Here is a 22,966-nt window from a genome sequence, read left to right on the forward strand (position 1 = left end):
AATTTGTTATTCGTATGTCCACTCATTAGTAAGTAATAATGATGGTTAAAAGACATGGCCACATGGTATACAGATGTTTTTTTAATTTTCTACTTTATGAGATATTCAGGTTTTATTATTTAAAAACATACACATAAGTGGTTTCTCTTAATGGAGAGATACACAATGTTTACATTTTTTCCCCATTATTTCTTTAATTTTCTACAATGAGCTTAAGTTGCTTTCTTCCGTGCATCACATAGGTCCAGGGAATATCATTCAATACAATGATCTGATACTAGCCATGTATTGTATTTATAATCCGAAAAAAAAAAGACATTTAAAAATCTTTGCAGGTTGAATTATAGTTCAGTACATTTGAAGTGTACTTAATTTTTGCATTTTGATATTTTTCTTCCGGGCTATGATAGGTACTAATGATTAGGATGGCCATTAATTAATCATTTTATTAAAGTGTCATTACTGTCTTCCCAAAATTATTTCAATTATTGATTTTTGCTACTTGATTTTTACTCTCAGGTCTTGGGGTCCCACACAGCCTTTACAATTTACCATTAACACCTGGTAGCCTAACTAAAGATGCTGAGTGCACAGCAGTTCATTTCTTTTCTAATTAACTCCTACTAATTAGTGGTCCTCAGATACTTAAGAAAAAATACCAGAGTGAGCAGAGCAGCTCTAACTAATAATTCTGTATCAAGCATTGGTTGTTAACATACAAAAGACTTTTGTTCCTCAAGTTTTTGCAAAGTGAAAAATTTGAGTGTTCCTCAGTAGTGAGTTTTTGAATTTTGTTTAGTTGATTAACATTTGTGTCTCTTCATTGCTTCTAGGTAAATCTCACAAACCACTGTGGTTTCATGGGAGGACTACAAAAAAACAAAAGCACTGGCTTGACCACACCATATTTTGCTACCTCTACAGTGGAAGTAATATTTCATGTATCAACAAGAATGCCTTCTGATTCTGATGACTCTTTGACCAAAAAAGTAAGTGTTGAGAGAAAAGTGCTTAGTTAAAATCCTAGTATTTAAGGAACTTAATACTTAAAATTTGTATGTAATCTACTTGATCAAACACAAATTCTGAGTACTCTACTCACCTAGTACCATATTCAGAAAACAGTATTGTTATAGAGCAGACTCTGTTTTCTTTAGTGATATAATTGAAGGTTGTAGTCTTAGCAAAAGGTTTGCTTTCAGGAAACTGGAGATACGACAAATTGAAAAAATTGTGTATACAAAGTGGTGAAATTATATTTCAAGTCCTTTCGCATGTGGATAGATGTGTTTATATTGATTAAGGGAGGAGGTAAGTAAATTATTACAAAGCATTTAAAATATAGCATGCTTCATCATAAATTTTAACAAAAAATAATATAGCAGATAAAATAAGACATAATTAATTGAAATAAATGTTACTTCCTTAGCATTTATGAGAGAGATAGTGGAGTGGTTTTATGGCCCACATCTTTTAAAACCTATGCCACCATTTTGCTGTACCTGGCACCATCACTCAAAAATCATTCTAGTGACCACTAAGATACCTCAGAGTATATAGTTGTATGTACTTGGTTTTGTTAGGAAGAAGTACTTTTCAAAGTAAAACCTTGTCCAGCGTTTCTTTTCTTTGCCTTCTCCACTTCGTCCTCCTTTTCTTCCTCCTCCATTTTCGAGCATATTCAAAACTAGTGCTGAATATAACCAACTTAATATCATAGGTCATTTTACTGGATATTCTGTTGCCTGTTATCAAAGCTCTGCACACTTAATTAATAAGCTATGAAAATAGTGTTCACACTTTTGAAAAGGAATTGCAGAACTCTCAAATATTTTATAAGATTGATTTGATATCCTTGATGCATTTTGTTTACATTTTAGAATATTGTTGGAAAAGGCCTACTCACTGAGTAATGGCTAGTAAAATTAATATAAGGATGTTAATTAGATTGAAATGAGTAATAAAGGTGGAGGTAATTGATAAAGTTAGGAAAGCATGTTCAATAACAGATTTGCTATAGAATTTCTTGGCATGTAGTTTTTAGAAGTACAACATGCACCATGAATACTGACAAGAAGGTGGTGAGAAGTTGGATTGGAATAAAACTTCATTAAAATTTCAGTTAAGCACTTTGTTCCATCAACTCATTTTAAATCTCTGAAAATAAGCCATACCCAAATTAGAGACAATTATGAGTATAATACAAAAAGATAAATAATTTTAATTGTTAAGAACTTGGCAATGACTCATATTTATCATTACATCATTTTCATGGCTACATGGATACAAATTTTAAACGCAAGAGCAGTCTAAAATTAATAGAATCTTAGATTGCAAACATAAGAGCAGAACAAAGTATATCTTTTTTTTTTTTCAGTTAAAATGCTTTTTAAAAAAATTATGTCAGGATATTTTTACTTCACTATATTAAACCTGATTAATTATATGGTACTTAAACTTTTATTCCTGTGACCTTTGTAGAAATGTCAGATAACTAAGATTTCTTATTTCATCCAAAACATTCACAAGGGTTTGTCCTTAATTATTTAAGAAGAATCTGAAATGGATGTTTAACAATTAATTATCATAACAAAATTAATTTTAGAATTGATAACACCATTTAAAAATTGTTTAATGGTTGAGTTCAAATTGAAATTATACCTTTAAATGGTGAAAAGTTTAAGTACTGGAATTTTGAGGGATTAAACCTTGAACATTAATAGTTTGTTTTCATATATAAGTATAGAAAGTTGTTTATTATGGTAAAATATATATACAACATAAAATTTACCATTTTAACAGTACATTGTCATAAAGTCCATTTACTTTTATATACTCATCACTAGTATCCTTTTCCACAACTTTTTCATTTTCATTTAGTTCAAAATATTTTTTATTTTCTTTGAGAATTTTTGATCATGTATTATTTAGAAGTATGTTGTTTAATCTCCAAATATTTTGAAATTTTAAATATCACTGCTTTTCACATGTATGGTACCTACTATATAAAAATGAAATGTGTCAAAATTATAAACAAATGTAATAAAGCAATATTATTTTGGAAGGTATACTTTCCTTGAGTAGTAATGTAATTGAAGTAAATCTACACGATCAAGGTTGAGACTTAATTGAAACAACATTTAACTAATTCATTCAAAAGGAAAAATTTACCTGGTCTCAGAATTCAGTATAACTATTCTAAACCTTTTCATATAAATCTTTTAAAAAACAGCAGTTATTTCTTTATATACTCTTTTCCTTTTCCCTATTCTTTATTACTCTTGTCTTTAATCTGCTCTTCACAGTGGTAGTATGTAAGATTTTTCTAAGTAACAGGCTTATATTTTAGACCTATTATAGTATCAATTTCTTTTTAATAAAAGGTTAAATGTTTAAACTTAATCATAGAAACCAGTTGTCTTATACCAGTTCCCCTTAATAAAAAATCACTTTCTGTATTGGCATTTTTTCTCCTGAATTTAATAAATTCCACATTAGAGGTAATAAGTTGAGGCCTAGAACATGTGTCCTATTACAAATGAACAATTGGCTATCATTAGGTTGTCCCCCTTTCCTTTGTACATATATCTTTAGTGTGTTAATCCATTCAGTAGACACATTAATGAGCACTGGTTGAAGTGTAATATTGGAGGATGTAAGGCTCGTTGACCTCAGCATGGAGTTTAATACCTCTAATTAAATTAGATAGTCGACAGTCAGTATAAAGAAATAGCCATGCCTCTGGCAAGCTAGAATTATTTATGACTCTGGTTCTTTGTTTTAAACTTGAAAGGAGAGAATCATTTATTTCTATTTTATAGAAACTGATTTTAGTTTTCACTTTTTATTTAAAACGTGATTTTGTAGATTATTTTTAAGCATTTTATTTGCTCAGAATAAGAGGTAAATATCCTTGAACCTATGGAAGTATAACATTTTATTTCTTGTGATGAGAAGCTTTTTCAAGGCTCAAGACAGTAGCAGCAGGATTTTTAGAACATAGACTATACTTTTTGAAAAAATTTAACTAAACATTCAGTCTAACAAAGTAGTGTCTTGGAAATATTATACCACCATATCAAAAATCCTGATATAACCCCAGTTCAAGCCATCTGTTCTATAAATTATCTCTACCTGAGGAAGATTGATGGAAAATGGTTAAAAATAATTTCCACTTAACTGAGTTTATTCACCCCTAAAAAATCAAAAGTGCTAGAAGCATTGGTATAAAGTGTTCACAGGAGCTTGTCTCATTTCCTCTGTCTCCTTGTTCTAGCCATTTTCTGATAACTCGGCTTCATAGGTAGCTGAATCATCCTTTTAGCAGTTTGATAAAGATCAGGTTGAGATAATTCGACATACGTAGTTGGACTCTCTAGTTATCTTTCATTTTCTGGACCCCCCCCAAAAGAGGAGAAAGAAGCCTTTTATTTAAGTCAGTTTCTTCTGAAATACTGTTAGTGTAATGGAGAGCAGTTCATTTTGTTTTGAAATTTGGTCATAATTTTGCAAATAAATGAGCTTTATAGACTTATTTGGTCTAATTTTAATTATAAATTTATTTTTCTTTATTTAGGAATAAAATTGCGATATACTTTACCTTTCAAAGAACTACATGCTAAATATAATCTGGAAAATGAATTCAAAAAGAAATTTAAGGAATAAACAAAATTTTCATTATTTTAGTAGAAGAGTAGTAATATAATTAATAAATGTTACAGAATCGTACTCATGGTTTCAGTCTAAAATATAACACCTTACATAACTAATTCTATTTTAATGTCATAGACTCTGCCCTTAACCCCAATTTTTATAAATATACTCCTGATGACAAGAATAATGGATAGGGAAACCAACCACAAAATATAAATGGTTCAGAGTTAATTTATCTCACCACTGTGAGTGGTATAATTTGGATGGTATAGAAATGGCTTTTCATTGCATATAGAATAAACTTTGAATTTCTCACTATGGCCTTCAGTGCCCTCTGTGACTTGGCCCCCTTCCTACCCACCCCTCTGATCTCATCTTCTGTTACTTTCTTTTTCCTTTAACACAGTCTGGCCTTAACTATCATTCTAATCTGCCAGCATGTCAAGCTTATTCCCATCACAGGAGCTATGCATTACTGTTCTTTCCTTTCGAAATGCTCTTTCTCCACATCATCAGGCTTTCTCATTCTCATGTTCTAGTCTCAAGCTCATAGGGACAGTTCCTCAGAGAGACCTTTTCAGACCATCCCAGCTAAACAAGCCCCCTTCACCCAGTAACACTATCACATACCCTATTTTATTTTGCTTATAGCGCTTATCGCCTTGAAAGTGGCATATTTAAATAAATACCATAATTGCGGATAATTCTGTTTTTATCCTATACACTATGTAATGATAGAAAAAATTGCCAAGAACTTTGATATTTTCAATAGTCAGCAGTATTTATTGAGTGTCCACTCTGCTAAGGTATCATGTACTAGATGCTGTACCTATTGCTTCAAGAAGCTTTTCTTAGTTATTTAAAAATTAATGCTCCACTGGAAGTGAATGTATAAAAAATACGTGTGACTATAAGAATGTGTATGGAAATATTTTTTCAGATGACTGAGGAGTATATGATATTGTATGTTATGCTACATATTTAGTAGAAGATGGGGAAATGGAGCAGTGAGTATTACTCAGTTTCAGTTTCTGCAAGCGTACCCACTACCTCTTGAAGTAACTGCCTAACCTAATTAGCTTCTTTGCATTCTTCAGGTGCCATTATAGCTTAGTTTTCTTCATTACTTGCATTCAAGGAAGTATATTTAGAGCATTATCTGTATTGTTAACTATTCATTCATTGCCTAGTTAATTTACCCTGTTTCCTCCACTGGACTTGAAGCTTTGTGAGAGCAGGGGCTATGTCTGTTTTTCCTCGCCATTGTATCTACAGTAGCTAGCACAGTGCCTTTACTTAGCTTTCAATATTTCCTAATGTATGAAAGAAGGTGGATAGGAAGAATGGAGTAAAGGGGGAGAGAAGAAGGCCTTTTAGTAACTCAGTGAACTAGTCTAGGTGCGTAGGATGACAGGCATCTGACCTGAGCAACAGTAGAGGAAATAAGAGGAAAGTACGAAGAAAGACTATAATACTTTTATTTAAATACTTTACTAATTGTGCTGTTACAGTTGGCCCAATTTTCCCCCATTGCCCCCACTACCCACCCAGCACTCTTCACTCCCCTCAGGAAATCCCCCCACCTTTGTTCATATCCATGGGTCATGCATGTATGTCCTTTGGCTACTCCATTTCCTATGCTGTACTTTACATCCCCATGGCTACTCTGGGACTGCCTGTCTGTACTTCTTAATGCCCTCACCTTTTCATTCATTCTCTCAAAACTGCCTCCTACCTGGTAACCATCTAGACACTCTCCGTACCCATGATTCTGTCTCGGTTCTTGTTTGCTTAGTGTGTCTTTTAGATTCAGTTATTGAAAGGTATGGGTTCATCTCTATTTTATTATTCATAGTTTTGATCTTCTTTTTCTTAAATAAGTCCCTTTAATATTTCATATAATAATGGTTCAGTGATGATGAAGTCCTTTAGTTTTTTTCTTATCTGGGAAGCTCTTTATCTCACCTTCAGTTCTACATGATAGCTTTGATAGGTAGAGCAATCTTGGCTGTAGGTCTCTGCTTTTCATGAGTTTGATATTTCTTGCCAATTCCTTCTAGCCTGCAAAGTTTCTTTTGAGAAATTGGCTGACAGCCTTATGGGAACTCCCCTGAAGGTAACTGTTCTTCTCTTGCTGCTTTTAAGATTCTCTCTCTATCTTTAACCTTTGGCATTTTAATTACTATGTGTCTTGGAGTGGGCCCCTTTGGCTTCATCTTGTTAGGGAATCTCTGTACTTCCTGGACCTGCACACCAATTTCCTTCACCAAACCAGGGAAGTTTTCTTTCATTATTTTTCAAATAGGTTTCCAATTTCTTGCTCTTTAGCTTTTTCTAGCACCCCTATGATAACGAATGTTGGACCTCTTAAGGTTGTCCCAGAGGCTCCTTGTACCCTCTTTTTTTTTTTTTTTGATTCATTTTTTTTTCTTGTTCTCTTGGTTGTTTTTTGTTTGCTTAGTATTTCCTATCACTTTTGATTTTGGGCTTTATCCACTCCATGGTTGATTCTCTGTGAATTGTTCATTTTCATTAGTATATATTTCATTTATGCCTGGCTCTTTTTTATGCTGTTGATGTACTCACTGAGTTCCTTGAGCTTCCTTTTAACCAGTGTTTTGAACTCTGTATCTAGTAGCTTGCTTGTTGCCATTTTGTTTAGTTCTTTTTCTGGAGTTTTGATCTGTTCAGTCATTTGGGCCATGTTCCTTTGTCTCCTCATTTGGCAGCTTCCGTGTGTTTGTCCTTATGTACTAAGTAGAGTCTCTGACTCCCTTGTCTTGGTAGTGTGGCCTTATGTAGTAGGTGTCCTGTAGGGTCCAGTGGCACAGCCTCCCCTATCACCCACGCTGGGTACTCAGTGTGCGCCTTCTGTGTAGGCTGAGTACACCCTCCTCTGGTAGTTGAGCCTTGATTGCTGTTGGCAGGTCTGTGGGAGGGATTTACCCAGGCCAGCCAGCCTCAAGGACTGGCTGTGACCACTGAGCTGTGACCTCTGTGGAGGATCAGCTGTGCTGGGGCAGTGTGGTGGTGCTCTGACACAGTCTATAACTGCTCACTGGGTGTGGAGGCTGTGGAATTTCCCAGGTGGTGCAGGTCAGGATCAGCTACCACCTGTTTTTCACCTGGGGTCACTCTGCCTGAGCTACAAAGCAATCTGCAGCTGACTGCTCTTTGTGCTGGGTTAGGAAGTTCCCAGGCAGAGTCAAACTTTGATCTAAAGCTGACTGCTGCTAGTACCCGGCCCCAGAGCCAGAGGTACAGGGCTGGAGGCTGGCCCATAAGTTGGGTGGGACAGAGCTCAGGTAGAGGCCAGGGTGGGACAAACAGTGTAAGCCAGGATGATGGAGTCTCAGATATGCCACACACACACACACACACATACACCCCTGCCGCCAGATCTGTGGCTTTGTTGGGGGAGGGCTCAGAAAAGACACAATGGCCTCTGTCCACCTTTCTCTCTGGGAGAAAGCTGTCCCCCATCTCTCGCCCTGATGTCAGACACTTCAGTTCCGCCTTGTATGCCACTGGTCCCTTTCAAACTGCTGTCACAGTGCTGGAGCTCAGAAGGAGTGCATCTGCATAAGTTCCATGCAGGCTGTTTAAGAGGAACTGCCAGGGAGTCCAGTAGTTTTTTTTTCATGGACTGCAACCCACTGATTTCTACAGCCAGAAGTTATGGAACCTTATCTTCCTGGCATAGTACCTTGGGCTGGGGGCTTTGGTGTGGGGCTGGGACCCTTCACTCCCAAAATATCCCTCCTGAATTTTTATCCACCGCATGTGGCTGTGCAACCCACCCATTCTATGTCTCCGTGTCTCCGCATCTCCTATGCTTCTGGATTAATGTGGTTTCTTTAGTTCTATAGTTCTCCAATTTCCATTCAACTAGATTCCTAAGGGTTCTGAGTGATCATTAATCTGTAGTTTAGTTGTAATTTTGATGTGGTTCTGCAAGAAAGCGAGTTGTGTTTACCTATGCCTCCATTTTGACTGGAAATCTAATACATTTTTTTGTTGTTGATTTAGGGGTTGTTTTTTGGTTTTTGTTTTTTAATGAAGAGCTTGTTAGAGATAAAGAAAAACGGAAATTGAAGAGTTTCAGGTTTTGACCCTGAGTAATTATCATTTATTGTTAGGTGCTTTTAACAGAAGTGGGGAAGTCATAGAGTAGTAAGCTGATTTTATGAAAGAGAGGATACAGTTGCTTTACATGAATTCTGTTCTCCAGCTCCAGATGAATGATATTCTCTGGCACTGAGGAAATCTAGAATTAACTCTGGAATCTGTTCTTAATCGTGGAAAATGTGAAAACTGCCATAAAAGATAGGCAAATATCTGATTTTCATAAAAAGAGATTGAACAGGCCACCAGCTACAAAAATTACGAACATTCATGAGCTCCATCTTAATGCCTGAAAAAAACAGGATTATTAAACAGATGTTTTGTGAGCACTTAGGTAATGAAGTAGTGATCACTAGGAGCCACAATGAGTTCACCATAACAGATTGCATCAAAGTAACTTAATTTGTTTTAATAGGATTACTAGATCAGGGAAAGCCATAGACAGTATAAAGCATTTAACTAAGTCGTTTGTTGTGGACAAATTGAAGAAATGTGGTCTTAATAATAGTTCAGTTAGTATATTCATAACTGGTTGTATAATCAAGACATAAATTATTTAATAAGAGACAATATAGAGAAGTGGTTAAAGTGTGGTTTCTGGAACTAGCCAGCCTTGGTTTCAGTCCTGGCTCTGCCATTTACTTGGTTATATGACCTTAGGCAAGAAGATTACTTTATCTTTTTAAGCTTTAGTTCCTCACCTGTGAAAATAGAGGTAATAATAATTATATTTACCTTGTAGCATTGTTGTAAAAATTAAATAAATTATCACAAAGCACTTAAAATAGTAAGCATTTAATAAGTGTGGATATTTTTTAACCAGAAGGAACATCTGTAATGGCCCTTACCCAATCCAGTCCCATCTGACATTGTTATCCAAAATTTAAATGAAGATACAGAATTTGAATTTAAGGATAACCCAAATCTGGGAAAGAGAGGCAACACATTGAATAGCAGAATCAGGCTAATAAAAGACCTTGATAGGCTTAATCATCTGAACCTAGTAAAAATAAATATGAAATCCTCTTTTAGTTCCAGCATTCAGCTGTACCTGCTTAAAAGAATTTTGTAAGAAAAGGACTTAGGGGTTTGAATTGACTACAGCTTCTATTTAAGCCAACGTTATAAAAATGCAGAAAATTAAATTTACTGACGAAAACAAAGAAGTAGTCCCACTATAGAATAGTTGTCTTTTTATTATTATTATTATTATTATTATTACTGATTTGAGAGAGAAACTGCAATTTGTTGTTCCTCTTACTTATTCATTTATTGGTTTTTTGTTTTGTTTTTTTTTACTTTTGTTTTTGACACAATTAGAGATGTATCCCTTTTTCCCACCTTTGTTCACCTCCACCCAGTCACCACTCCTCCTTCCCCCTGGCCATCAGCACATCATTGTCTTTCTGTAGAGGTCATGCATATGTGTACTCTGGCTAATCCCTCCACCTTCTTTCATCCAGTGCCTCTCTCCCCTCTGACAGCTCCTCAGTCTGTTCCATGTATCTATGCTTCTGTTTCTATTGTGTTCATCAGTTCATTTTGTTCATTGGATTCCACATATACATGAGATCATATGGTACTTGTCTTTCTCTGCCTGGCTTATTTCACTTAGCATAATACTCTGCAGGTCCATCCATGCTGTCACAAAAGGTAAGATTTCCTTATTTTTTATGGCCGTGTAGTATTTCATTGTGTAAATGAACCACAGCTTTTTTTATCCACTCATTGACTGATGGACACTTGAACTGTTTCCAGATCTTGGCTATTGTAAATAATGCTGCAATGAACATAGGGGTGGATATAGTCTTTTAGATTGGTGTTTTGGGATTCCCAGGATATTTTCCCAGAAGTGGGATTACTGGGTCAAAAGGCAGTTCCATTTTTAATATTCTGAGGAAATTCCATACTGTTTTCCACAGTGGCTGCACCAGTCTGCATTCCCACCAACAGTGCACTAGGGTTCCCTTTTTTCTGCATCCTTGCCACCACTTGTTGTTTGTTGATTTATTGATGATAGCCATTCTCACAGATGTGAAGTATATCTCATTGTGGTTTTAATTTGCATTTCTCTGATGATTAGTGATGTTGAGCATTTTTTCATGTCTATTGGCCATCTTATGTCCTCTTTGGAGAAATGTCTGTTCAGGTCCTTTGCCCATTTTTTAATTGAATTGTTTTTCTTCGTGGTGTTGAATTGTGTAAGTTCTTTATATTTTTGGGGGGGGGGGAAATTAACCATTTATCAGATTAGCATTGGCAGATATGTTCTACCATTCAGTAGGCTCCCTTTTCATTTTGTTGATGGTTTCTTTTGCTGTGCTGAAGCTTTTTAGTTTAATATAGTCCTGTTTGTTTATTTTTTTCCCTTGTTTTCCTTGCCCAAGGAGATATAGCTGCAAAAATATTGCTCCAAGAGATGTCTGAGAGTTTACTGCCTATATTTTCTTCTAGGATTTTTATGCTTTCACAACATACTTATTTAAGTCTTTTATCCATTTTCAGTTTATTCTTGTGTACGGTGTAAGATGGTGGTCTAGTTTCATTTTTTCTGCATGTACCTGTACAGTTTTGCCAAAACCATTTCTTGAAGAGACTGTCTTTACTCCATTGTGTGCTCTTGTCTCCTTTGTCAAATATTAATTGACCATAAAGGGGTGGGTTTATCTCTGGACTCTGTTCTGTTCCACCGACATGTCTGTTTTAACGTCAGTACCAGGTTGTTTTGATTACAATGGCCTTGTAGTATAGTTTGATACTGGGTATTGTGATCCCTCCAACTTTGTTCTTTCTTAAGGTTGCTGAGGCTCTTCGGGTTCTTTTTTGGTTCCATATAAATTTTTGGAATATTTGTTCTAGATCTGTGAAATGTGCTATTGGTATTTTAATAGGAATTGTTTTGAATCTATAGATTGCTTTGGGTAGTATGAATCTTTAATTCTTCCAGTCCAGGAACACGGCCATGTACTTACACTTATTTGTATCTTCCTCACAGTTATTTGTATCTTCCTCGGTTTCTTTCTTCAGTATCCTATAATTTTCTAAGTGCAGGTCTTTTACCTCCTTGGTTAAATTTACTGCTAGGTACCTTATATTTTTTGTTGCAATAGTAAATGAGATTGTTTTCTTACTTTTCCTTTCTGATTGTTCATTATTGGTGTATAAAAATGCCACCGATTTCTGAATATTAATTTTGTATCCCACTATTTTGCTGAATTCATTTATTAGATTTAATAGTTTTATGGTGGAGTCTAAGGTTTTCTATATACAATATCATGTCATCGGTGAATAATGACAGTTTTACTTCTCCTTTGGAATTTGGATCTTTACTTTGTTCTCTTGTCTGATTTCTGTGGCTAGGACATCCATACTGTGTTGAGTAAGAGTGGTGAAAGTGAACATCCCTGTCTTGTTCCTGATCTTAAGAAAAATGCTTTTAGTTTCTGTCCATTGAGTATGATGTTGGCTGTGGGTTTCATTGGTTGATTCTTATATATGTCCTGACCAGGGGTCAAACCCACAACCATGGCGTATTGGGACGACACTCTAACCAGGTGAGCTACCCTATAGGCCTGGCTGTCTTAGAGCACTTATTAATATTGTTTTATGCTAGACATCACAGTTAAATAGAAATATAAATAAGCTGAGGTAATACTCTAGGATAAGGAATAGGTTTATAAACCTGGAAAGAAAATTTGAGATATATTATTAGACTGATCCTCAAATATCTGAAAAGATAATGTATAAAATATATCCATAGACTGGATTTACTTGGTAATCCTCATTTTGGAAGAACTAGTAGATTCAGGAAGGGAGATTTTAACTGATTATGTAGAATGTATTAATGATTGAAGCTCTTTAAAAATGAATGGACTGGGTCAAAGGCAGATCCACTTTTAATTTTTTGAGGAAATCTTATACTGTTTTCCAAAGTGTCTGCACCAGTCTGCATTACCATCAACAGTGCACTAGGGTTCCCTTTTCTCTGCATCATTGCTAGCACTTATTTGTTGCTTTATCAGTGATAGCCATCTTTGCAGGTGTGAGGTGATATCTCTTTGTAGTTTTATTTGCATCTCTCTGATGGCTAGTGATGTTGAGCATCCTTTCATATGTCTGTTAGCCATCTGTATGTCCTCCTTGGAAAAGTGTCTATTCATGTCCTTTGCCCATTTTTTATTGCTTGTCTTCCTGGTGTTGTTATATAAGTTGTCCATTGTATCATTGGCAAATATGTTCTCCCATACAGTTGGTTCCCTTTTCATTCAGTGGTGGTTTCTTGAGCTGTGCAGAAGCTTTTTAATTTGATATAGTCCCATTTGTTTATTTTTTCCTTTATTTCTCTTGATACAAGATATATTGGCAAAAATATTGCTGTGTGAGATATTTTACTGCCTATGTTTTCTCAAGGATTTTTATGCCTTTTGACCCAGTGATTCCACTGCTGATAATATACCATAAGAATCCCAAAACACCAATTGAATTTATGCTCCTCTATGTTTATAGCAGTGCTATTTATAATAGTCAACATTTGGAAACAGCGTAAGTGCCCATCAGTTGATGAGTGGATAAAAATGTGGTACATTTACACAATGGAGTACTATGTAGCAGAAAGAAAGAAGGAACTTCTACCATTTGCAACAACATGGATGGAACTAGAGAGAATTATGCTTAGTGAAATAAGCCAGGCAATGAAAGAAAAATACCATATGATATCACCTAATACAGGAGACTAATGAACAACACAAACAAAAGAGCAAGATTGAACCAGAGGGCATAAACCTATGATCTCATTACCTGAGTGATTGTCTAATACAACAAGGATGCCAACCCGTTAAACCAAGCACACCGTTGTCCGGGGACAGCCAACTGACCTGGAGTCTGCAAGATCCTTCCCCATGTGGGAAGGCCACCCTCCCCGTACACCCCAATTCTTATTAGGGATTTCTGGACCTAAGGGTAGGTAGAACGACAACCATAGCCAGCTTTAAGCAGATAGAGGAGCATGAGACCTTGGCCTGTTGTCCTTTATAAGATTATAAAGGGTCTTAAGTCTGAGAGGGGGGAATTGTTACGTTTTATTGTTATAAAAATAAGTTAATTAAATTTTAAAAATATATAGGAAAGGGTGAAGCCAATGAACTTATATGCATGATCCATGGACATGAACTAAGGGGGGGTGGGATTGCTGGGGGAAGGGGGGTACTGGACAGAGGGGAGCAAAGGGGGAAAAATTGACCTATTGTAACAACATAATCAATAAAATATACTTAAAAAATAAAATGTAAAACTGGTTTAAATTTTTTTTAAATGTAGTACATTTACACAATGGAATACTAGTCAGCCATAAAAAAGGAATTTCTGCCTTTTATGACAGTATGGATGAAATTGGAGACTATTATGCTAAGTGAAATAAGCCAGTCGGTGAAAGACAAATACCATATGATCTCACTTATAAGTGGAATCTAATGAACAGAATAAAGTAATGAGCAAAATAGAACCAGAGGCATAGAGTCATGGAATACACTGACAGCTATAAGAGGTGTTGGGGAGGTGGGGACAGATTGAAAGAAAATAAAGGGATTAGTCAAAGAACATACATGAAGGACCCATGGACAAGGACAGCGGTGTAGGGATTGACTCTGGATGTGGGGAGCAGGCTGGGTAAAGCAGGGAAAAGGGAGAAAATTTGGGACAACTGTAATAGTGTAAACAATAAAATATTTAAAATAAATAAAAATGAATGGACTGATTTGTGAATTTTTAAGCTACTAAACCTTAGAAGTATTTGAGCAGAGACAGAATTACTTGTCAGGAATATTGCCATGGGAATTCCTGTATTAGGTGGGAAATTAGAATTTCAGTTCTCTTCTGGTGCTAATATTCTATCATGGTTTGAGGACTTCAATTTTATATATGTTGAATTTCATTTAACTGCTTTGTCTTCATAAATTGGTAATGATAATCTGTAGCCAGTGTTACATACTTTGAATTACAAAATAGCAAGGAGCAGTTGAAGTGAATTTGGAAGAACAGTTGGTTGTTAATGATTTTTAACACACCTACCCCATATACAGAAGTCTTGTACTCTATTTCAGAAGTGATTGACATCTAGGTACAAAAACATGTAGTTAGGAACCACTTTGGGTGTTTTCCAGTCATGGAAAAACCTGCTGAGTATATAGAACACAGTCTTGTAAGTCCGTAAGAGATAAGGAATATATAAAATTAAGTTTTTATGACAAATATGTCAAACATTTCTGAAGTATATATTAACTGTTAACCCCTTAAAATTGATTTTTTTCAGTATTTTCAAAAATGTTTAAGGTATACCTCAATGATTAACAATTTCTCAATTATTATATAGCAGCATTATTTTATATAAAGATATAAAAACATGCCTCATCATGACAGCATAAAATAATTACTTTAGCATTTGACTATAAATCATAAGGGATATTCTTGAAGCTTTTTCTTTAAAGTGCTTGAACATGTTTAGAATAAATCTGTTATATGCATGGTTCTGGCCCACAACACAACTATCTTCATTACAACATTTTGGTAAAAATATATTGTTCTTTTCCATTAAACTTCTATATCAGACTTTTAATACTCTCTGGTGGATATTTGAATAGAAGCCTTGGTTATAAGATAAAACTACAGTTGCCCTTTTCTCTCGTTTCTTTAGATAAGTGAGCACTAGAAATTATAGATAGCTTTGGCAAGAGTTCAAGGGTTAATGTAGCAGATAAATAAAAGGAATTTTCTGTAAATTGAGATCTGCATTATTTCAGTTGTCTTGTCTTTCCTAACCTAACTCATTTAATTTTAAAAAGTAAATACTTAAATTCTTCCTGACAGTGTGCTCAGCTTTTACTATCGTTTATTACTTCAATTATACTTGATATCACTTAGAACAATCTGCCATTTGGAAATCTCAGTATAGCCTGAAGCTTAGTATTAGATCTGGCTGCTATTGTAACATGTACAGCATATGACATTAATGTATCAAAATTAGATTGGATCATCCCTCCTGGTTAAATTTATTTCACATTTCTTTTGTATCCAGTTAACATAAACCTATTAGGGAAGCTGACACATGGGGATGGTTGTATAGGAAGGATATTTTTAAAGTATTTTGATTAAAAAATGAAATTATAGAGCCATGGCTTTTCTTAGTTGTGTAATCTTTTTTGGTTTTTAAAGATGTCACAAAGTCTCTTAAGTCCTGCTTTTATATCATTCAAGTGTGTGTGGTGTAAATAATGAGAGTTAAAACTTAAAACAATATTTTGCTATTTGAGGCCTGCCATCATGTATTTAGAGCAATAAGCACATATATGGTTTACCAAAATAAAATAAGATTTAATCCACTTAAACCTAAAAAAGTCTTCCTTAAAATAAAAAATCTTTACACTGTATTTCTAAAATATAGATTTAGTTGGGAACTATCTTTAGAGTAATAAGAGCTTCCTCCATCTTATAATCCATCAAAGTATCTGAGATGTCATTTCTTGCTTAGTAATACAAATTTTAAAGTTCAGGAATTTATGTTGTATTCTTAAATACTTAATGACATAGTGATTTTCTGGATAGATTGGTGTTAGAGACTTTAGAGCACTGATTCTTGCTTGAAGGAGGTGGATGGGGCACAGTACCAAGGGAAGGGGCCCTCAGCCCAAGGAGGGAGGGAACCTCGCCCTCCCCTCCACAGCTCCCCACTGAGTTTACAGCACTAAAAACACCTCTAGTCCAACAGTTTCATGTAGAAATTACATACTCTTTCTTACGCTCTACTCAGAAAAATACACAAATTTTTACCAATAACTTTCAAATATTCACAGAGCTCTTGAACTTAGGTTGAGAACTCCATAGTTAAAGGGTAACAGAAGAGAGCCTTTCATTAACTGAACTTGACTCCTTTCTTTAAATTATACATTTAATGTTTTTTCTACCCTTTAGTGGTTTAGCGAAAAAAGTGCATATTTCAGAAATAGAAATTGCCTGTATGTTAGCTCATCCTAAAAGTAAAAATATTAATGACACTTATCCTGGTTTATTCTCTTTCAAACTTTCCCATCTACAACATGTCCACTTACCTGAAAGTAATAGAAAAGTTTGTGTTAAGATATGCACCAAAATGGACTCAAACATTTGTGGTAGCAGAATCAGTACATGTGCTAAGATAACCAAATTTTGTATTAAAGTACATTTATGTAGTAGTCTCTATGAATAACACTCAAGAATAATGAGTACTAGATTCATTTTTCTAGTAACTTATAGAAATTCAACATTGTGATGCTTTGCTTTTTATGATTTTAATCACCATAATGTCATCTCTCTGCCAGAAACATCTTGGTAAGCACCACATATATTTGAAAAACATATTGAGAGTTAACAGATCTTAAGAAGTCTATTTGGACAAATTTCATAGGCAGAGAAAACCTGGAAATAAATTTGTTAAACTTGCTCATACTCAGTAGATGATTAACCAGTTTATGAATTACCTGTTTCTTTTACTCCCCTTCCTGTTTGCCTCCTTTAGTCCAGTTCATTCCTCATTAGCACTTCCAGAGAGTGATCAGAAAAACAAGAGGAATCTTAAATTACTCACTTTTTTTTAAAAGATTTTATTTATTTTTAGAGAAAGGGTAAGTGAGGAAGAAAGAGGAGAGAAACATCAAAGTGTGGTTGCCTCTTGCACACCCCCAACTGGGGACCTAGCCGGCAACCTAGGTATGTGCCCTGACTGGGAATCAAACTGGCGACACTTTGGTTCACAGGCTGGCCCTCAATCCACTGAGCCACACCAGCCAGGACAGATTACTCACTTTTTAAAAACACTCTTAATTAAACAATCTTTTAAAAGGCTTGGTAGTGGAGAATTGGTGGTTGCGCTATATGTTAATCTTTTTTTTATCTAAGTTCTATGTTTCCCATTTACTATAGACCATTAAGTTGTCTGGCTTTCTGTGGCGTCTCCTGATGTCTTTGAATGTTTATGTTTCATGTGTTGTAAAAAAGGATCAAATGAAATTTTTAAAAAAATTTTTAACTTTATTTACCTTTTAATCTTTTTATAGTATTCCAACAGCAGGATTTTCTAAAGCACTATGAACCATTTTCTTGATTTTTCAGTTGAGACATTTAGGAAATGATGAAGTACATATTGTTTGGTCAGAGCATACTCGAGACTACAGGAGAGGAATTATTCCTACAGAATTTGGTGATGTCCTTATTATAATATATCCAATGAAAAATCACATGTTCAGTATCCAGATAATGAAAAAACCAGAGGTAAGAACTTATCTTACATTTTAATAATTTATTTTGAGTTCTATATGGGTTTGTTTCTTTCCTTCTCTCAGAAAGATTAGACAAGTCATTAAGTCGTAAAAATGGTGGGAAATTAGACAGAATCTGATATCTGTGAATTGTGGTAGTCTGGTTCAGAAGGAGCTAAAACAGGAATAGTAGCAAGAAACTATGTTCAAATAGAAGTCTTGAGAGTGCCAGAGTGGAAGTTCTTTTATGCTAAGCTCACAAAAGTGCTTACCTTTTCTTAAAAGAATGATTACTATTTCCTAAAAGACACAGTAGGAAGTAATCACTTCCGTTAGAACAGGAACATGATTCCTATGTTTTTAGCCGCTACTTCTTATTAAGATTACATGAATATTTAGTTGTGTCACTTAATAAATGAGAGAGTTCTACAAACTTTTTTTTATAAAGCCAAGTAGTTCCAGTTGGATGTCTTATACTGTAGGGTTGAAACACACTTGCAGAATTATTTCCTTTCAAAATAATAAATGTTTGGTAATATTTTAATGTCTTGTTTTTTAATTGAATACTTTTAATTTATAGAAAACTTACTTTTTGACAGTTTATCATGATCTTGTGTTTGATTAGGTTTTTTATGTGTAAATTTAATCTTATGGCCATGTTTCTTTTAGGGTTCATCTAAACCAGAGGTCAGCAAACTATGGCCCACTTTCTGTTTTTGTACAACTCACAAGCTAAGAATGTTTTTTACATTTTAATGGGTTTTTCTTTAAAAAAAGAATTGAAAATATACAGCAATGACAATATGTGGCCACAATCCTAAAATATTTATTTTTTTATTCACAGCTCATGTCCTTGCCTCTTCAGCTGCTATTTGTAGCAACCATAGTCAAAGACAATAACTTGAAATTGTCAGTCACCTGATAAAAATGACTTATCTAAACATAGTTTTTTTCTAATAAATTATGTAATAGAAGTGTTTCAGGTTGTGTAATAAAGCTGGTATTACACAAAAATAATTAAAAACTAACTTGCTGCCTATAAGAATGTATATCTTTCCTGTGTTTACTCAGTGTAGGAAGAGGAATTTACTTCCAGTGTTGGATTGTTTTGCACAGTTGAGGCCACAAAAATTTGAAAGTTGGTAGAGAATATAAATTATTTAGTCTGTTACATGAAGTACACAGTTCTTTTGAATGAAACCCTGTAGACTGTTGGCATTTTCTGTTTATTGTTATAGTGTGAATTATCCATCATGGAAAAGAATTGAATTTGAATAGTATTTGTACAGAAGAAAGAACTGAAGGGGAAACAGAAGCACTTTTGTATACACAGTGTTTTGATTGCTCTTATATACAACCTTTCTCCAATTTTAGTATAAAATTATGTTCTAATTTTCCAATCAGGTTCCCTTCTTTGGCCCACTTTTTGATGGTGCTATTGTGAATGGAAAAGTCCTACCCATTATGGTTCGAGCAACAGCTATAAATGCAAGCCGTGCTCTGAAATCACTGATTCCACTGTATCAAAACTTGTATCCTTTTTAATAGTATGGTTTCTATTCTGATATATGTGTACTTTTCAAGGTAAATATTTCCTGTGTTGTTAAGACCTTTGAATTTCTGTTTATTGATGTATAGGTGATGGAGTGATTAAATGGTGTAATTTCTTTTATATACTTTTAATTCAGTATTTAATTATCTTTTGGTTAATTAATTAGAACCCCACTATGTGCTAGGCACTCTGCTACTCCAGATGCAGAGATAACCAAAATAGTCATCGGAGAGTACTCAATATAGTTAAATAAACAAACTAATTTCAGTATATGTGATATATATGCTATAACAGTTATGCAGAGTACAGTAGTCCTTCTCTGTATCACGGTTCACTTATCGTGGTCTCAATGTATTGCGGGATTTTTAAAAATATTGTATTTAGACTTCCGGCCAAGATGGAGGCATAGACGGACACGCTGTGTCTCCCTCTGCAACTAGGAAGGAATACAACTACCTCAAAACTATAAATAACCAGAAGTTCCAGAAAATAAAATTGCATGGAAATCCAGCAAATAAAGATAAAAAGAAGAAATACTCATCCAGACAGGTAGGAGGGGAGGAGAGAATATGGTGTCGTGGCGGCAGCAGCAGCAGCAGCGGCAGTGGCAGGGGCAGGCTGGCAGAAAGCTCAGTCACATGTTTTAAAAAGGCAGGAAGGACACCTGGGGAGTGTTCCCAGCTCCTCACCGGACCTTGCAGCTCACAGTCCCAGCACTGGGGAAAATCAAGCCTCATTGCTTCTGACTGTGCAGACAGTGGGGGTTGGGGTGGAGGCAGAAACTGCCAGTCTCAGCAGAGTCCGCTTGTTTAAAGAGCCCCCATGGTCCTAGAACATCCACAGAACCACCCACTCTGGGAACGACAGCCAGGGCAGCAGCTAGAAGGGTGCCAGTCTAGTGTGGAGGTGATAGAAGTGCCTGGAAAGGGGGCGAGTGCTGGGCAGGCGGCATTGTTCCCTCTCAGACCCCGCCCCCACCTACAGCACCACAACATGGTGAAACAGGTCACCCTGTACTGACGAATCCCTAAGGCTCCGCCCCTTACAACGTAACAAGAGCGACAACTCTACCTGGTACGTGGAGGCAAACAAACACAGCAGCCTGTCAGAATGATGAGACAGAGAATTATGGCCCAAAGGGGAAAATGATCAAGGTTCCAGTGGGAGAACTAAGCGACGAGAAGATATCCAACCTCACAGAGGAGGAGACAGCCAACCTAACAGATGCAGAATTCAAAACACTGGTGATAAAGATGCTCACAGGCTTGACAGATATGCTTGGGTACGACAAATGCATAAGAAAAGAAGTGAAAGCTATGCTAAGTGAGACGGAGGGAAATGCACACAAAACCAATGGTGAAGGGAAGGAAACTGGGGTTCAAATCAATGATTTGGAACATAAGGAAGAAAAAGACAGTCAAACAGTGCAGAAAGAGGAAACAAGAATTGAAAAAATTGAGGAAAACCTCCCATATTTTGCAAAGGAGATGGACATACAGGTCAGAGAAGCACAGAGGGTCCCGGGCAAGCTGGACCCGGAGGTCCCACACCAGGACACATGATGACTGAGATGCCAAAGGTGAGAGATAAAGACAGATTCCTGGGGGCAGCAAGAGAGAGGCTGAGAGTTGTCTACAGGGGGGTGCCTATAGGACTATCAGCTGATTTCTTAGAGAACACTTTGCAGGCAGGAAGGGACTGGCAAGCAGTATTGAAAGTGATGAAAAGCAACCCATAACCAAGATTACTCTATCCTGCCAAGCTGTCATTTGGAATGGAAGGGCAGATGAAGTGCTTCCCAGACAAGGTAAAACTAAAGGAGTTCATCATCACCAAGCCAGTATTATTTGAAATGTCAAAAAGACTTACTTAAGAAAAAGATCAAAGCTATGAACACTAAAATGATAACAAACTGACAACTATCAACAACTGAATCTAAAAACTAAAAACAAAATCCAACTAAGCAAACCAGTATAGGAACAGAATCATAGATATGGGGATCATTTGGAGAGTTATCAGCTGGGAGGGGGGAGGGGGAGAAATGGGGAAATGGTGCAGGAACTAAGAAGCATAATCAGTTGGTACAAAATAGACAGGGGGATATTAAGAATAATATAGGAAAGGGTGAAGCCAAAGAACTTATATGCACGACCCATGGACATGAACTAAGCGGGGTGGGATAGCTGGAGGGAAGGGGGGTACTGGGCAGAGGGGAGCAAATGGGGAAAATATTGGAGCTACTGTAACATCAATAAAATATACTTAAAAATATTATATTTAATTATTTATTGCGGATTTTTCACTATATTGCAGAATTGTGCGGTATTGTATATGTATGTTGTTAAAGTTACGTAGGTTTAAGAGTGTAGAATATGTTTAAGAACATAAGTAGTATCAGCCTGCGAGACAAGTGTCTCTGGTTCGATTCCCAGTCAGGGCACATTACTAGGTTGCACGTCAGGTCCCCAGTTGGGGGCGCAAGTGAGAGGCAACTACACAGTGATGTTTCTCTCCCTCTCTCCTTTCCCCTATCTCTAAAAATAAATAAATAAATAAAATTAAAAAAAAAAAAAGAACATAAGTAGTGTTTATAAAAGTGTGGAAAAGGTTAACAAGGGACTGAGAACGGTTTATAAGTGTGTGGGAAGGGTTAATAAAGCCTTAAAATATATATAAATACTAAAATAAAGGTAAGGTTCCTACTTCGCAAATTTTCACCTATCACGGGGGAGTCTAGAACGTAATACCCTGATAAGTGAGGGAATACTGTACTCTGAAAATATAACAAGGGGCCTCTCATTTAGCAGGAAGGGGTTGTGGTATTAGGAAACATTTCTGAGAAATGTGAGGATTGAACCCATCATGAAGGATGATTGCGTTCATTGGGTGGATGAGATTAAGAGCATTCCAGAAGCAGAGGGAAGAACACAGAGACATGGAAGTTTGAGAGAACATGGATTGTTTAAGAACAAGGCTACTGAAGCCAGATTGCCTGGGCTCAAATGCTGGCCACCACTTGTAGCCTTGGGCAAATTATTTAATCTCTCTCAGCCTCAATTTTGTTTATATATAAAATGAGAGTGATCATAATATCTAGCTTGTGATGTTATGAGAACTGAATAAATCAATATGTGTAAAGCTCTTAGAACAGTGCCTGGGACACAATATACACACAGTTTTAAATTTTTAATTGTTTTCTGATATTCCTTTCTAAAATAGGTGTTTTCCTTCACTTTTTCTATAAGTAAAAAAATTTTAATTCTTTTTATATAATAAATTATGGATTTAAACTTTACAGGAGGCTTTTTAAAATACTCTGTTCTATTTCACATGAAATGGATTTATCGTAAAC

The 22,966-nt window shown here is 35.6% G+C and overlaps 1 protein-coding gene across 4 annotated transcripts in view; it reads left to right on the forward strand.

The window, feature by feature from the left end:
- The window catches only part of RALGAPA1 (Ral GTPase activating protein catalytic subunit alpha 1), a 234,646-nt gene that overhangs the window by 177,444 nt on the left and 34,236 nt on the right, over positions 1-22,966 (forward strand). For all 4 annotated transcript variants that reach the window (XM_090270127.1, XM_090270129.1, XM_090270130.1 and 1 more), the window contains 3 exons: positions 834-989; positions 17,917-18,075; positions 19,467-19,594. In XM_090270127.1, the coding sequence (XP_090126253.1) occupies positions 834-989; positions 17,917-18,075; positions 19,467-19,594 (443 nt within the window). The remainder of the gene's footprint in view (positions 1-833; positions 990-17,916; positions 18,076-19,466; positions 19,595-22,966) is intronic.

This window comes from Furipterus horrens, unplaced genomic scaffold, assembly GCF_987537825.1.
Source record: "Furipterus horrens unplaced genomic scaffold, mFurHor1.1.pri manual_scaffold_3, whole genome shotgun sequence".
Taxonomy (NCBI): domain Eukaryota; kingdom Metazoa; phylum Chordata; class Mammalia; order Chiroptera; family Furipteridae; genus Furipterus; species Furipterus horrens.